Below are 13,363 nucleotides of genomic sequence, written 5' to 3' on the forward strand. Positions count from 1 at the left end.
AAATTGAGGTTTGTGGGTGGGAAAGGCTCAAAAAATGGGTTTTTGGATGAAAAACGGTCAATAAATGGGGTTTGTGGGTGGGAAAGGATCAAAAAATGGGGTTTTTGGATGAAAAAGGGCTCAAAAAATGGGGTTTTGGATGAAAAAGGGTCAAAAAATGGGGTTTGTGGGTGGGAAAGGGTCAATAAATGGGGTTTGTGGGTGGAAAAGGCTCAAAAAATGGGGTTTTGGATGAAAAAGGATCAAAAAATGGGGTTTGTGGGTGGAAAAAGGTCAAAAAATTGGGTTTGTGCGTGGGAAAGGGTCAAAAAATTGGGTTTGTGGATGGAAAAAGGTTAAAAAATTGGGTTTTGGGTGGGAAAGGGTCAATAAATGGGGTTTGTGGGTGGAAAAGGGTCAAAAAATGGGGTTTTGGATGAAAAAGCGTCAAAAAATGGGGTTTGTGGGTGGAAAAGGGTCAAAAAATGGGGTTTTGGATGAAAAAGGGTCAAAAAATTGAGGTTTGTGGGTGGGAAAGGCTCAAAAAATTGGGTTTTTGGATGAAAAACGGTCAAAAAATGGGGTTTGTGGGTGGAAAAGGGTCAGTAAATGGGGTTTGTGGGTGGGAAAGGCTCAAAAAATGGGGTTTGTGGGTGGAAAAGGGTCAAAAAATGGGGTTTTGGGTGGAAAAGGGTCAAAAATGGGGTTTGTGGGTGGAAAAAGGTCAAAAAATGGGGTTTTGGGTGGGAAAGGGTCAAAAAATTGGGTTTTGGGTGGAAAAGGATCAAAAAATGGGGTTTGTGGATGGAAAACGGTCAAAAAATGGGGTTTGTGGGTGGAAAAACATCAAAAAACTGGGGTTTTGGATGAAAAAGGATCAAAAAATGGGGTTTGTGGGTGGAAAAGGTCAAAAAATGGGGTTTGTGGGTGGGAAAGGGTCAAAAAATGGGGTTTGTGGGTGGGAAAAGGTCAAAAAATGGGGTTTGTGGGTGGGAAAGGGGCAAAAAATTGGGTTTTTGGATGAAAAAGGATCAAAAAATGGGGTTTTGGATGAAAAAGGATCAAAAAATGGGGTTTTTGGATGAAAAAGGGTCAATAAATGGGGTTTGTGGGTGGGAAAGGGTCAAAAAATTGGGTTTTGGGTGGAAAAGGATCAAAAAATGGGGTTTGTGGGTGGGAAAGGGTCAATAAAATTGGGTTTTGGGTGGAAAAGGGTCAATAAATGGGGTTTGTGGGTGGGAAAGGGTCAAAAAATGGGGTTTGTGGGTGGGAAAGGGTCAAAAAATGGGGTTTTGGATGAAAAAGGGTCAATAAATGGGGTTTTTGGGTGGAAAAGGGTCAAAAAATTGGGTTTTGGGTGGAAAAGGGTCAGTAAATGGGGTTTGTGGGTGGAAAAAGGTCAATAAATGGGGTTTGTGGGTGAAAAACGGTCAAAAAATGGGGTTTGTGGGTGGAAAAACATCAAAAAACTGGGGTTTTGGATGAAAAAGGATCAAAAAATGGGGTTTGTGGGTGGAAAAGGTCAAAAAATGGGGTTTGTGGGTGGGAAAGGGTCAAAAAATGGGGTTTGTGGGTGGGAAAGGGTCAAAAAATTGGGTTTTTGGATGAAAAAGGATCAAAAAATGGGGTTTTGGATGAAAAAGGATCAAAAAATGGGGTTTTTGGATGAAAAAGGGTCAATAAATGGGGTTTGTGGGTGGGAAAGGGTCAAAAAATTGGGTTTTGGGTGGAAAAGGGTCAAAAAATGGGGTTTGTGGGTGGGAAAACGTCAAAAAATGGGGTTTGTGGGTGGGAAAGGGTCAATAAATGGGGTTTGTGGGTGGGAAAGGGTCAATAAATGGGGTTTGTGGGTGGGAAAGGGTCAAAAAATTGGGTTTTGGATGAAAAAGGGTCAATAAATGGGGTTTTGGGTGGAAAAGGGTCAAAAAATGGGGTTTGTGGGTGGGAAAGGGTCAAAAAATTGGGTTTGTGGATGGAAAAAGGTTAAAAAATGGGGTTTTGGGTGGGAAAGGGTCAAAAAATGGGGTTTGTGGGTGGGAAAGGGTCAAAAAATGGGGTTTGTGGGTGGAAAAAGGTCAAAAAATGGGGTTTGTGGGTGGAAAAGGGTCAATAAATGGGGTTTGTGGGTGAAAAGGCATCAGAATTTCACTGAGTTTGATAATTTTTAAGGTGTGAGACAAATATTTAACATTTTTCTATGAAAAAAGAAAAAAAAACCACAAAAAAATACATAGTTTATGTATATATACGTATGTATTTATATACATATATATAATATACAGGAAAAAAGATGGAACACCCACAATTTTCCCTCAAAAAACCAGGAAAAATGGCAAAACATCCACAATTTTCCCACAAAAAATCAGGAAAAATGGCAAAACATCCACAATTTTCCCACAAAAACTCAGGAAAAATGGCAGAACACTCACAACTTTCCCTCAAAAAAACAGGAAAAAGGGCAAAATACTCACAACTTTCCCACAAAAAAACCCAAAAATATGGAAAAAAGCACAAAACACGCACATTTTTCCCACAAAAAATCAGGAAAAATGGCAGAACACTCACAACTTTCCCTCAAAAAACCACGAAAAAGGGCAAAACACCCACAACTTTCCCTCAAAAAAACAGGAAAAAGGCAAAACACCCACAACTTTCCCTCAAAAAAACAGGAAAAAAGGCAAAACACCCAAAATTTTCCCACAAAAAAACAGGAAAAAGGCAAAACACCCACAACTTTCCCTCAAAAAAACAGGAAAAAAGGCAAAACACCCACAACTTTCCCTCAAAAAAACAGGAAAAAGGGCAAAACACCCACAACTTTCCCTCAAAAAAACCAGAAAGAAAGGCAAAACACCCACAATTTTCCCTCAAAAAAAGAGGAAAAGGGCAAAACACCCACAACTTTCCCTCAAAAAAACAGGAAAAAGGGCAAAACAGCCACAACTTTCCCTCAAAAAAACAGGAAAAAAGGCAAAACACCCACAACTTTCCCTCAAAAAAACAGGAAAAAGGGCAAAACACCCACAACTTTCCCTCAAAAAAAACAGGAAAAAGGGCAAAACACCCACCATTTTCCCACAAAAAAACAGGAAAAAAGGCAAAACACCCACAATTTTCCCGCCAAAACCACAAAAAAAACCCCACAAAAAAAAAATCCCTAAATTCACCCCCCAAAAATAAAACCCCCAAAAAATAAAAACTCACCAAGCAATCCCTCTGCAACGTTTTACACAGGGCGTTGTACATATCCGAATCCAGGAAAAGCCCGTCGGGAATATCCTGCATGAAATCCAAGTCCTTGAAAGTCGGGAAAACCTTTTCCCGCTCTTTTTGTGAGGCCCGGCGTTTGTAGGTGGAGCCTTTGAGGTCGTACTTGAGGTGCATCCGCACCGAGCGGGGCAGGAGGTTGTTCATCACCACGATTCGGATGTTCTTCCCCCCGGCCTGCACGCAGTACAGACCGTAAAATTTGGGTAGGAGGGTCCGGGGATTTTGGTTCAGGTTCTGGAATGGTAAAAATGAGGGAAGAAAGGTGAAAATTCCAAAAAATTCCCTCAGGGTTTGGGCCGTTTCTGAGGGGTTTGGGGTCAGGAGTGAGTCAAAACCCCACATAAAACACAAGAACAGCGCCCAAACCCCTCTGGGCTGGAGTTTTCCATGGATTTCTGGGGTTTTCCATGGATTTTTAGGGTTTTACACCAATTTTGGGGCCTTTCTAGGGATTTTGAGGGATTTTCCATGGAGTTTTGGTGTTGTGAGGGGAGGAGCGCGTCACAACCCCACATAAAACACGGGAACAGCACCCAAATCCCTCTAAGCTGGGTTTTTCACAGATTTCTCTGTTTTCCCATGGGTTTTTAGTCCTTTTCTGTGGAATTGTGAGGGTTTTTCCACAGATTCTGAAGGTTTTCTAGGGATTTTGAGGGATTTTCCATGGAGCTTTGGGGTTGTGAGGGCGGGAACGTGTCAGAACCCCACATAAAACACAAGAACAGCGCCCAAATCCCTCTGGGCTGGAGTTTTCCATGGATTTCTGGGGTTTTCCATGGATTTTTAGGGTTTTCCACCAATTTTGGGCCTTTTCTAGGGATTTTGAGGCATTTTGAGGGATTTTCCATGGAGTTTTGGTGTTGTGAGGTGGGGAGCGCATCAAAACCCCACATAAAACACAGGAACAGCACCCAAATCCCTCTAAGCTGGGTTTTTCACAGATTTCTCTGTTTTTCCATGGGTTTTTAGGGCTTTTCTGTGGAATTGTGGGGGTTTTTCCACGGATTTTGGGGGTTTTGGGGCTGGAAAGGGCTGAAACTCAGGGCTGAGGGCGCAAGGAAGGGATGGGAAAGGCTCAGGACAGCGAGCGGGGCAGGAGGTTGTTCATCACCACGATTCGAATGTTCTTCCCCCCGGCCTGCACGCAGTACAGACCGTAAAATTTGGGTAGGAGGGTCCGGGGGTTTTGGTTCAGGTTCTGGAATGGTAAAAATGAGGGAAGAAAGGTGAAAATTCCAAAAAATTCCCTCAGGGTTTGGGCCGTTTCTGAGGGGTTTGGGGTCAGGAGTGAGTCAAAACCCCACATAAAACACAAGAACAGCGCCCAAACCCCTCTGGGCTGGAGTTTTCCGTGGATTGTTGGGGTTTTCCATGGATTTTTAGGGTTTTACACCAATTTTGGGGCCTTTCTAGGGATTTTGAGGCATTTTCCATGGAGTTTTGGTGTTGTGAGGGGAGGAGTGCGTCACAACCCCACATAAAACACAGGAACAGCACCCAAATCCCTCTAGGCTGGGTTTTTCACGGATTTCTCTGGTTTTCCATGGGTTTTTAGTCCTTTTCTGTGGAACTGTGGGGGTTTTTCCACGGATTTTGGGGGTTTTGGGGCTGGAAAGGGCTGAAACTCAGGGCTGAGGGCGCAAGGAAGGGATGGGAAAGGCTCAGGACAGCGAGCGGGGCAGGAGGTTGTTCATCACCACGATTCGGATGTTCTTCCCCCCGGCCTGCACGCAGTACAGACCGTAAAATTTGGGTAGGAGGGTCCGGGGGTTTTGGTTCAGGTTCTGGAATGGTAAAAATGAGGGAAGAAAGGTGAAAATTCCAAAAAATTCCCTCGGGGTTTGGGCCGTTTCTGAGGGGTTTGGGGTCAGGAGTGAGTCAAAACCCCACATAAAACACAAGAACAGCGCCCAAACCCCTCTGGGCTGGAGTTTTCCATGGATTTCTGGGGTTTTCCATGGATTTTTAGGGTTTTACACCAATTTTGGGGCCTTTCTAGGGATTTTGAGGGATTTTCCATGGAGTTTTGGTGTTGTGAGGGGAGGAGCGCATCACAACCCCACATAAAACACAGGAACAGCACCCAAATCTCTCTAGGCTGGTTTTTTCACGGATTTCTGTGTTTTCCCATGGGTTTTTAGTCCTTTTCTGTGGAATTGTGAGGGTTTTTCCACAGATTCTGAAGGTTTTCTAGGGATTTTGAGGGATTTTCCATGGAGTTTTGGGGTTGTGAGGGCGGGAACATGTCAGAACCCCACATAAAACACAAGAACAGCGCCCAAACCCCTCTGGGTTGGAGTTTTCCATGGATTTCTGGGGTTTTCCACGGATTTCTGGGGTTTTCCACGGATTTTTGTGGCTTTCCTATGGATTTTTGGGGTTTTCCACCGATTTCTGGGGTTTTCCGCGGATTTTTGTGGCTTTCCTATGGATTTGGGGGCGTTTTCCACAGACTTTTGTGGCTTTCCTATGGATTTTTGGGGGGTTTTCCACGGATTTCTGGGGTTTTCCATGGATTTCTGGGGTTTTCCACGGATTTTTGTGGCTTTCCTATGGATTTTTGGGGTTTTCCACGGATTTCTGGGGTTTTCCACGGATTTTTGTGGCTTTCCTATGGATTTTTGGGGTTTTCCACGGATTTCTGGGGTTTTCCACGGATTTTTGTGGCTTTTCTATGGATTTGGGGGTGTTTTCCACAGACTTTTGTGGCTTTCCTATGGATTTTTGGGGGGTTTTCCACGGATTTCTGGGGTTTTCCATGGATTTCTGGGGTTTTCCACAGATTTTTGTGGCTTTCCTATGGATTTGGGGATATTTTCCACAGATTTTTGTGGCTTTCCTATGGATTTGGGGGTGTTTTCCACAGATTTTTGTGGCTTTCCTATGGATTTGGGGATATTTTCCACAGATTTTTGTGGCTTTCCTATGGATTTGGGGATATTTTCCACGGATTTTTGTGGCTTTCCTATGGATTTGGGGATATTTTCCACAGATTTCTGGGGTTTTCCACAGATTTTTGTGGCTTTCCTATGGATTTGGGGGTGTTTTCCACAGATTTTTGTGGCTTTCCTATGGATTTGGGGGTTGAAATCATGTGAAACCCAGCACCGAGGACGCGATCCTCGCCGCTCCGCACAGACCCGAGCGCGATTCCGGCCGATTCAGCCGGGATTTTTTTTTAGTTTGGTCGCTCCCGGTGCTTTCCAGGGCCGGGAATTCCCGGAATTCCGGGCTCACCATGTAATATCCGGGCAGGAGCTTCTGCAGGAACTCGGCCTCCTTGTGCTGCACGGTTTTGATGATGAACTCGTCGTCGCTGGAGACGTAGAAGAGCGAGCCGCTGGCGCCCGAGTTGGAGAGCTCGATCAGGGGATCGTTGCACAGGGAATACTGGGTGGGAAAAGAGGGAAAAGCAGCTGGAATTTGGGTGGGAATGGGGTTTTTTTGGGGGTTTTTTTTTAGGAATGGGAAGGGGTGAGGAAGGGCGGGGGGGGATGTGGGAAAAGGGGTGGGGAGGGAGGGAAATGGGGGGAAAAGGGGAGGATGAGGAGGAAGAGGAAAAGGGAACGGAAGGGAAAAGGTGAGGGGGGAATGGAAAAAGGGAAGAGGAGGGGAAAAGGGAAGGGAGAAAAGGGAGAAGAGGAAAAAAAGGGAGAAGGGGGAAAAAAGGAGGGAAAAGAGGGAGAAGGGAAGGGAAAGGGAGGGAAAGGGAAAAGGAGAGAGGGAGAAGGAGGAAAAAGGAGGGAGGGAGAAAAGGAGAGAGAGGAGAGAGGGGGAAAAGGAGGGAGGGGGAAAAGGAGGAAGGGAGAAAAGGAGAGAGGGAGAAAAGGAGGGAGGGGAGAGAGGAAGAAAAGGAGAGAGGGGGAAAAGGAGGGAGGAAGAAAAGGAGGGAGGGAAAAGGAGGGAGGGAAAAAGAGAGAGGGAAAAGGAGAGAGATAGAAAAGGAGGGAGAAAAAAGAAGGGAGGGAAAAGGAAGAAAGGGAAAATGGAAAGTAAAAGGAAAGGGAAAAGGGAAGAGAAAAGGGGAAGGGAATGGGAAAAGAGCAGAGGGAAAAGGGAAAGGGAAAAGGAAAAGGGAAAAGGAAAAGGGAAAAGGAAAAGGGAAAAGGAAAAGGGAAAAGGAAAAGGGAAAAGGGAAAAGGGAAAAGGGAAAAGGGAAAAGGGAAAAGGGAAAAGGGAAAGGGAAAAGGGAAAGGGAAAAGGGAAAGGGAAAAGGGAAAGGGAAAAGGGAAAAGGGAAAAGGAAAAGGGAAAAGGGAAAGGGAAAAGGGAAAGGGAAAAGGAAAAGGGAAAGGAAAAGGAAAAAGGAAAGGAAAAGGAAAAGGAAAAGGGAAAAGGGAAAAGGGAAAAGGAAAAGGGAAAAGGGAAAAGGAAAAAGGGAAAGGGAAAAGGAAAAGGGAAAGGAAAAGGGAAAACGAAAAAGGAAAAGGAGAAGGAAAAGGGGCTCACCAGGTAATCGTCCGGGCGGATCCCGAAGAGCTCCCGGAAGTAGCGGAAGGCCACGGGCGCGTAGGTCTTGAAGCGGAAATCGTTGTAGTGGTGGGCGGGGGTCAGGTTGCTGCCCTCACTGCGGGACACAGAATGGCCACTGGGATCAGCATTCCAGAGGCAACACTGGGATCAGCATTCCAGAGGCAACACTGGGATCGGCATTCCAGAGGCAACACTGGGATCAGCATTCCAGAGGCAACACTGGGATCAGCATTCCAGAGGCAACACTGGGATCAGCATTCCAGAGGCAACACTGGGATCGGCATTCCAGAGGAAACACTGGGATCGGCATTCCAGAGGCAACGGGAGAGCGGGGAACGCGGGAAACCAGCGGGAAAACGGGGAGGGGAAGGGGAAAGGAGAGCAGGGAGGGAGAAAAGGGGGGAAAAATGGGGGAAAGAGGAGGAAGGAGAGAAAAGGGGGAAAAAGCCACAAAAGTCCATGGAAAAAAGGGGGAGAGAAGGGGGAGAAAAGGGAAAATAAAACTGAAAGGGGAAAAAAAGGGAAAGGAGGAGGAAAAGAGGTGGGAAAAATGGATGGGAAAAAGGGAGAGGGGGGGAAAAGGGGAAAAAGGGGGGGAAAAAGTGGGGAAAAAGGGAAAAAAGGGAGAAAAAGGGAGAAAAAAGGGAGAAAAGGGGGAGAAAAGGGGGAGAAAAGGGGGAGAAAAGGGGGAGAAAAGGGGGAGAAAAGGGGGAGAAAAGGGGGAGAAAAGGGGGAGAAAAGGGGGAGAAAAGGGGGAGAAAAGGGGAGAAAAAAGGGGGAAAAAAGGGAGAAAAAAGGGAGAAAAAAAAGAAAAAAAAAAAAGGGAGAAAAAACCCAGAGAAAAAACAGGGGAAGAAAAGCGAAATAAAACAAAAACCAAGGAAAAAACCCGGGAAAAACCAGGGAAAAAAGCGGGAAAAGGGCGGGAAAAGGAGCGGGAATGGCGACCTGGGGAAGAAGATGCTCTCGACGACGTAGAAGTCCTGCATGAGCACGTCGCGCTCGGGCTTGGTGCTGAGGCTGCCCACGGTGTGCGTGATGCCCAGCTGGATCGCGCCCTTCAGCGCCGACGACGTGGTCTGCAGCGGGGAAAACGGGAATTCCAGCCGGAGAAACGGGAATTCCAGCCGGAGAAACGGGAGGAGTTCCAGCCGGAGAAACGGGAGGAGTTCCAGCCGGAGAAATGGGAGTTCCAGCCGGAAAAACTGGAGTTGTCCCAGCCAGGGAAGTGGGAGGATGAAGGAGAAGGCCAGCTGGGGGTGGGAATGGGAGTTACAGAGGGAATGGGATGGGAATGGGGATTACAGAGAGAATGGGATGGGAATGGGATGGGAATGGGATGGGAGTTACAGAGAGAATGGGATGGGAATGGGATGGGAATGGGATGGGAGTTACAGAGAGAATGGGATGGGAATGGGATGGGAATGGGATGGGAGTTACAGAGAGAATCGGGATGGGAATGGGATGGGAATGGGATGGGAATGGGAGTTACAGAGAGAATGGGATGGGAATGGGATGGGAATGGGAATTAGAGAGGGAATGGGAATTAGAGAGGGAATGGGATGGGAATTACAGAGAGAATTGGGATGGGAATGGGAATTACAGAGGGAATGGGAATTACAGCAAGAATGGGATGGGAATGGGAATTAGAGAGGGAATGGGATGGGAATTACAGCGGGAATGGGATGGGAATGGGATGGGAATTACAGCAGGAATAGGGATGGGAATGGAATGGGACGGGAATTACAGAGGATCTCAGGATGGGAATTACAGCAGGAATGGGATGGGAATGGGATAGGAATGGGATGGGAATTACAGAGGGAATGGGATGGGAATGGAATGGGATGGCAATTATAGCAGGAATAGGGATGGGAATGGGATGGGAATGGGATGGGAATTACAGAAGGAATGGGAATTACAGCAGGAATGGGATGGGAATGGAATGGGATGGGAATGGAATGGGATGGGAATTACAGCAGGAATAGGGATGGGAATGGAATGGGAATGGGAATTGCAGCAGGAATAGGGATGGGAATGGGATGGGAATGGGATGGGAATTACAGCAGGAATGGGATGGGAATGGGATGGGAATGGGATGGGAATTACAGCAGGAATAGGGATGGGAATGGAATGGGATGGGAATTACAGCAGGAATAGGGATGTGAATGGGATGGGAATGGGATGGGAATGGGATGGGAATGGGATGGGAATGGGATGGGAATGGGATGGGAATGGGATGGGAATGGGATGGGAATGGGATGGCAATTACAGCAGGAATAGGGATGGGAACGGCTGGAGTGCAGAGGGAATGGGAGGGATTGGATGGGAATGGGAATTCAGTGGGAATGGGAGGGATTCCATGGGAACAGCAGGAATTCAACGGGAATGGCACAAATTCATGGGAAAACCCCCCAATTTACAGAATTCCCGAACAATTCCCTCTTTGCCCAGCCAATTCCAGCCATTCCATGGGATTTACGGGAATTTTGGTGCCCTTGGGAAGCTCCCAAAAAAAACCTGGGACCTCAGAGATTAAAAAAAAATCTCCTTCCTAAAAGTTCTGGGGAAGCAACCCAAAAAAATTCCACCAAAAAATTCCCTTTCTCCTGCATTTCCATGGAACCTCCTCCCATTCCCAGAGCAGAATTCCTTGGGAAAAGGGGGGAAAAAGTGGGAATTTACCTTTTTGTAGGTGGTTTCCCCCGTGGAATCCACTCCTCTGTGGCCTTTCCGGATGGTTTGGGATCCCCCCGGCATCTTGGGAAGAGGAAAAACGGGAAGAGAAAGGGAAAAAAAAAAAAGGAAAATTCAATTTATTTTTTTTTTTATTTTATTTTATTTTTTTCAGAATTTTTCCCACCCAAAACCACCTGGAAAAGTTTTGGGTTTTTATCCCTGGAATCCACTGGGCTTTTCCCTCTGTAATTCCGATGTTTTAGAAGGAATTTTGGGAAGGTTGGAAATCCCAATCCAGTGATTCCCAGCCCAGGGATCCGAGGATTCATCCAGGAGTTGTAAAATCCAATTTTTCCAGGGATTTTGGGGGTGGTTCCAGGATAAATCCGGGGTTTTTTGGAGCAGGAATTCCCTTGGGAAAGGGTAAATTCCCAGAATTCCCATGGGAGGAGCTGCTCAGGCTTGGGGGGAAAAAAAAAAAGCAGGAAAAAAATTGGAAAAGGAGAAAGAAAAGCTGGAATTGGGGAATTTCCAGGCATGGAACGATCCAGGCTTTGAAAAGGAGCAGGAAAAGCTGGAAAAGGGAGAAGAAAAAGACGGAATTTGGCATTTTTTTTCCCAGGCAGGGAATGATCCAGGCTTGGAAAATGAGCAGGAAACCTTGGGAAAGGAGCAGGAAAAGCTGGGATTTGGGATTTTCCCAGCCTGGAACTCACCTCGGGAGTGAGGGATTTTTTGAAGGTGTTGGATCCTGCCAAAAGAAAGGAAAAATCCATGCTCAGAGAGGATCAATCCCAGAAAAACACGGGAAAATCCCAGGAAAACCCCAGGAAAAGAAGAAGAAACCCCGGAAAACGTAAAAATTGAATTATCCCACCCCCCACACGCTGCTGGCCTCGGGTGTCTGGCTCCAAATTCCCAAAAAAAAAATGGATAAAGAGTCAGAAAATCAGGGATCAGACCTTAAATCCTTCCAGGGAAAAGTGAGGAGCAAGGAACTCCTTCCCAAGTGGAATTTTTATGGATCTGAGCCCAAAATTTAAGGTGAAAAAGGTGATTTAGAGCTGGAAAAAAGCAGGATAAAGGGCTGGATTCTCCCAGGAATTCTGTCAGGTTCAGGAAAACCCCAGGAAAAGGAAAAATCCCAGCTTCAGAAAGCAAAAATTCCCTGTTTTATCCCTAAAAAACACCTCAGAGGCGGCGAATTCCCGATTTCCCGAGCGCCGCCTGCGCTTCCAGCCCTTTCCCTGGCTGACATTCCCGCTTATCCAAACAAATTCCACCTTTTTGTCGCCGTTCCCGGGCTCTTTTTTGGGATTTCTCTGGGATTTTGGGATCCCGGGAGCTGCTCCCACCCCTCCCCAGTGAGTCACGGGGAAGGGGAATCGGATTTCCCTGGCACCGACTTCTCCCTCCCCGCCCCATTCCCACTTTTTATTTTGGGAATTCTCAGCCTCTCAAACCACCCCTCCCATTCCCAGGTTTTCCAAAGGAAAGTTTGGAATTCGGTTTGTCCAGGGAAAAGTCGGGTCCAGACCCTCCCGTCCACGGCACTTCAGGCACTCCCAGGAAGCTCCAAATCCCCCCAAAATTCACTCAGGGAGATCCAAATCCCCCCAAAATTCACTCAGGAAGCTCCAAATCCCCCAAAAATTCCCTCAGGAAGCTCCAAATCCCCCCAAAATTCACTCAGGGAGATCCAAATCCCCCCAAAATTCCATCAGGGAGATCCAAATCCCCCCAAAATTCACTCAGGAAGCTCCAAATCCCCCCAAAATTCACTCAGGAAGCTCCAAATCCCCCCAAAATTCACTCAGGGAGATCCAAATCCCCCCAAAATTCACTCAGGAAGATCCAAATCCCCCCAAAATTCACTCGGGGAGATCCAAATCCCCCCAAAATTCACTCAGGGAGATCCAAATCCCCCCAAAATTCACTCGGGGAGATCCAAATCCCCCCAAAATTCACTCAGGGAGATCCAAATCCCCCCAAAATTCACTCAGGGAGATCCAAATCCCCCCCAAATTCACTCAGGGAGATCCGAATCCCCCCAAAATTCACTCAGGGAGATCAGGAAGCTCCAAATCCCCCCAAAATTCCATCACGAAGCTCCAAATCCCCCCAAAATTCACTCAGGAAGCTCCAAATCCCCCCAAAATTCACTCAGGAAGCTCCAAATCCCCCCAAAATTCACTCAGGGAAATCCAAATCCCCCCAAAATTCACTCAGGGAGATCCAAATCCCCCAAAAATTCACTCAGGAAGCTCCAAATCCCCCCAAAATTCACTCAGGGAGATCCAAATCCCCCCAAAATTCACTCAGGGAGATCAGGAAGCTCCAAATCCCCCCAAAATTCCATCACGAAGCTCCAAATCCCCCCAAAATTCACTCAGGGAGATCCAAATCCCCCCAAAATTCACTCAGGGAGATCCAAATCCCCCCAAAATTCCATCAGGGAGATCCAAATCCCCCCAAAATTCACTCAGGAAGCTCCAAATCCCCCCAAAATTCACTCAGGGAGATCCAAATCCCCCCAAAATTCCATCAGGGAGATCCAAATCCCCCCAAAATTCACTCAGGAAGCTCCAAATCCCCCCAAAATTCACTCAGGAAGCTCCAAATCCCCCCAAAATTCACTCAGGGAGATCCAAATCCCCCAAAAATTCACTCAGGAAGCTCCAAATCCCCCCAAAATTCCCTCAGGAAGCTCCAAATCCCCCCAAAATTCACTCAGGGAGATCCAAATCCCCCCCAAAATTCACTCAGGGAAATCCAAATCCCCCCAAAATTCACTCAGGGAGATCCAAATCCCCCCAAAATTCACTCAGGGAGATCCAAATCCCCCCAAAATTCACTCAGGAAGCTCCAAATCCCCCCAAAATTCACTCAGGGAGATCCAAATCCCCCCAAAATTCACTCAGGAAGCTCCAAATCCCCCCAAAATTCACTCAGGGAGATCCAAATCC

The 13,363-nt window shown here is 46.8% G+C and overlaps 1 protein-coding gene and 1 long non-coding RNA gene across 2 annotated transcripts in view; one reads left to right on the forward strand and one right to left on the reverse strand.

The window, feature by feature from the left end:
* PIP5K1A (phosphatidylinositol-4-phosphate 5-kinase type 1 alpha) overlaps window positions 1-11,782 on the reverse strand; it is a 33,123-nt gene extending 21,341 nt beyond the window's left edge. Inside the window, exons 1-6 of the mRNA XM_086866396.1 lie at window positions 11,114-11,782; window positions 10,404-10,478; window positions 8,670-8,974; window positions 7,698-7,815; window positions 6,487-6,639; window positions 3,184-3,483 (exon numbers count right to left, since the gene is read on the reverse strand). Coding sequence (XP_086722522.1) covers window positions 3,184-3,483; window positions 6,487-6,639; window positions 7,698-7,815; window positions 8,670-8,974; window positions 10,404-10,478; window positions 11,114-11,173 — 1,011 coding nt within the window. The 5' untranslated portion in view covers window positions 11,174-11,782. The remainder of the gene's footprint in view (window positions 1-3,183; window positions 3,484-6,486; window positions 6,640-7,697; window positions 7,816-8,669; window positions 8,975-10,403; window positions 10,479-11,113) is intronic.
* On the forward strand, window positions 4,920-8,896 carry LOC147648839 (uncharacterized). Its single transcript, XR_015279952.1, has 3 exons — window positions 4,920-5,002; window positions 6,505-6,643; window positions 8,807-8,896. It is a non-coding gene; the product is annotated as an uncharacterized LOC147648839 (long non-coding RNA).
* Window positions 11,783-13,363: the final 1,581 nt, after the last annotated feature.

The sequence above is a fragment of the Cyanistes caeruleus genome, chromosome 30 (assembly GCF_971803275.1).
Source record: "Cyanistes caeruleus chromosome 30, bCyaCae1.hap1.1, whole genome shotgun sequence".
NCBI classification, from domain to species: Eukaryota; Metazoa; Chordata; class Aves; order Passeriformes; family Paridae; genus Cyanistes; species Cyanistes caeruleus.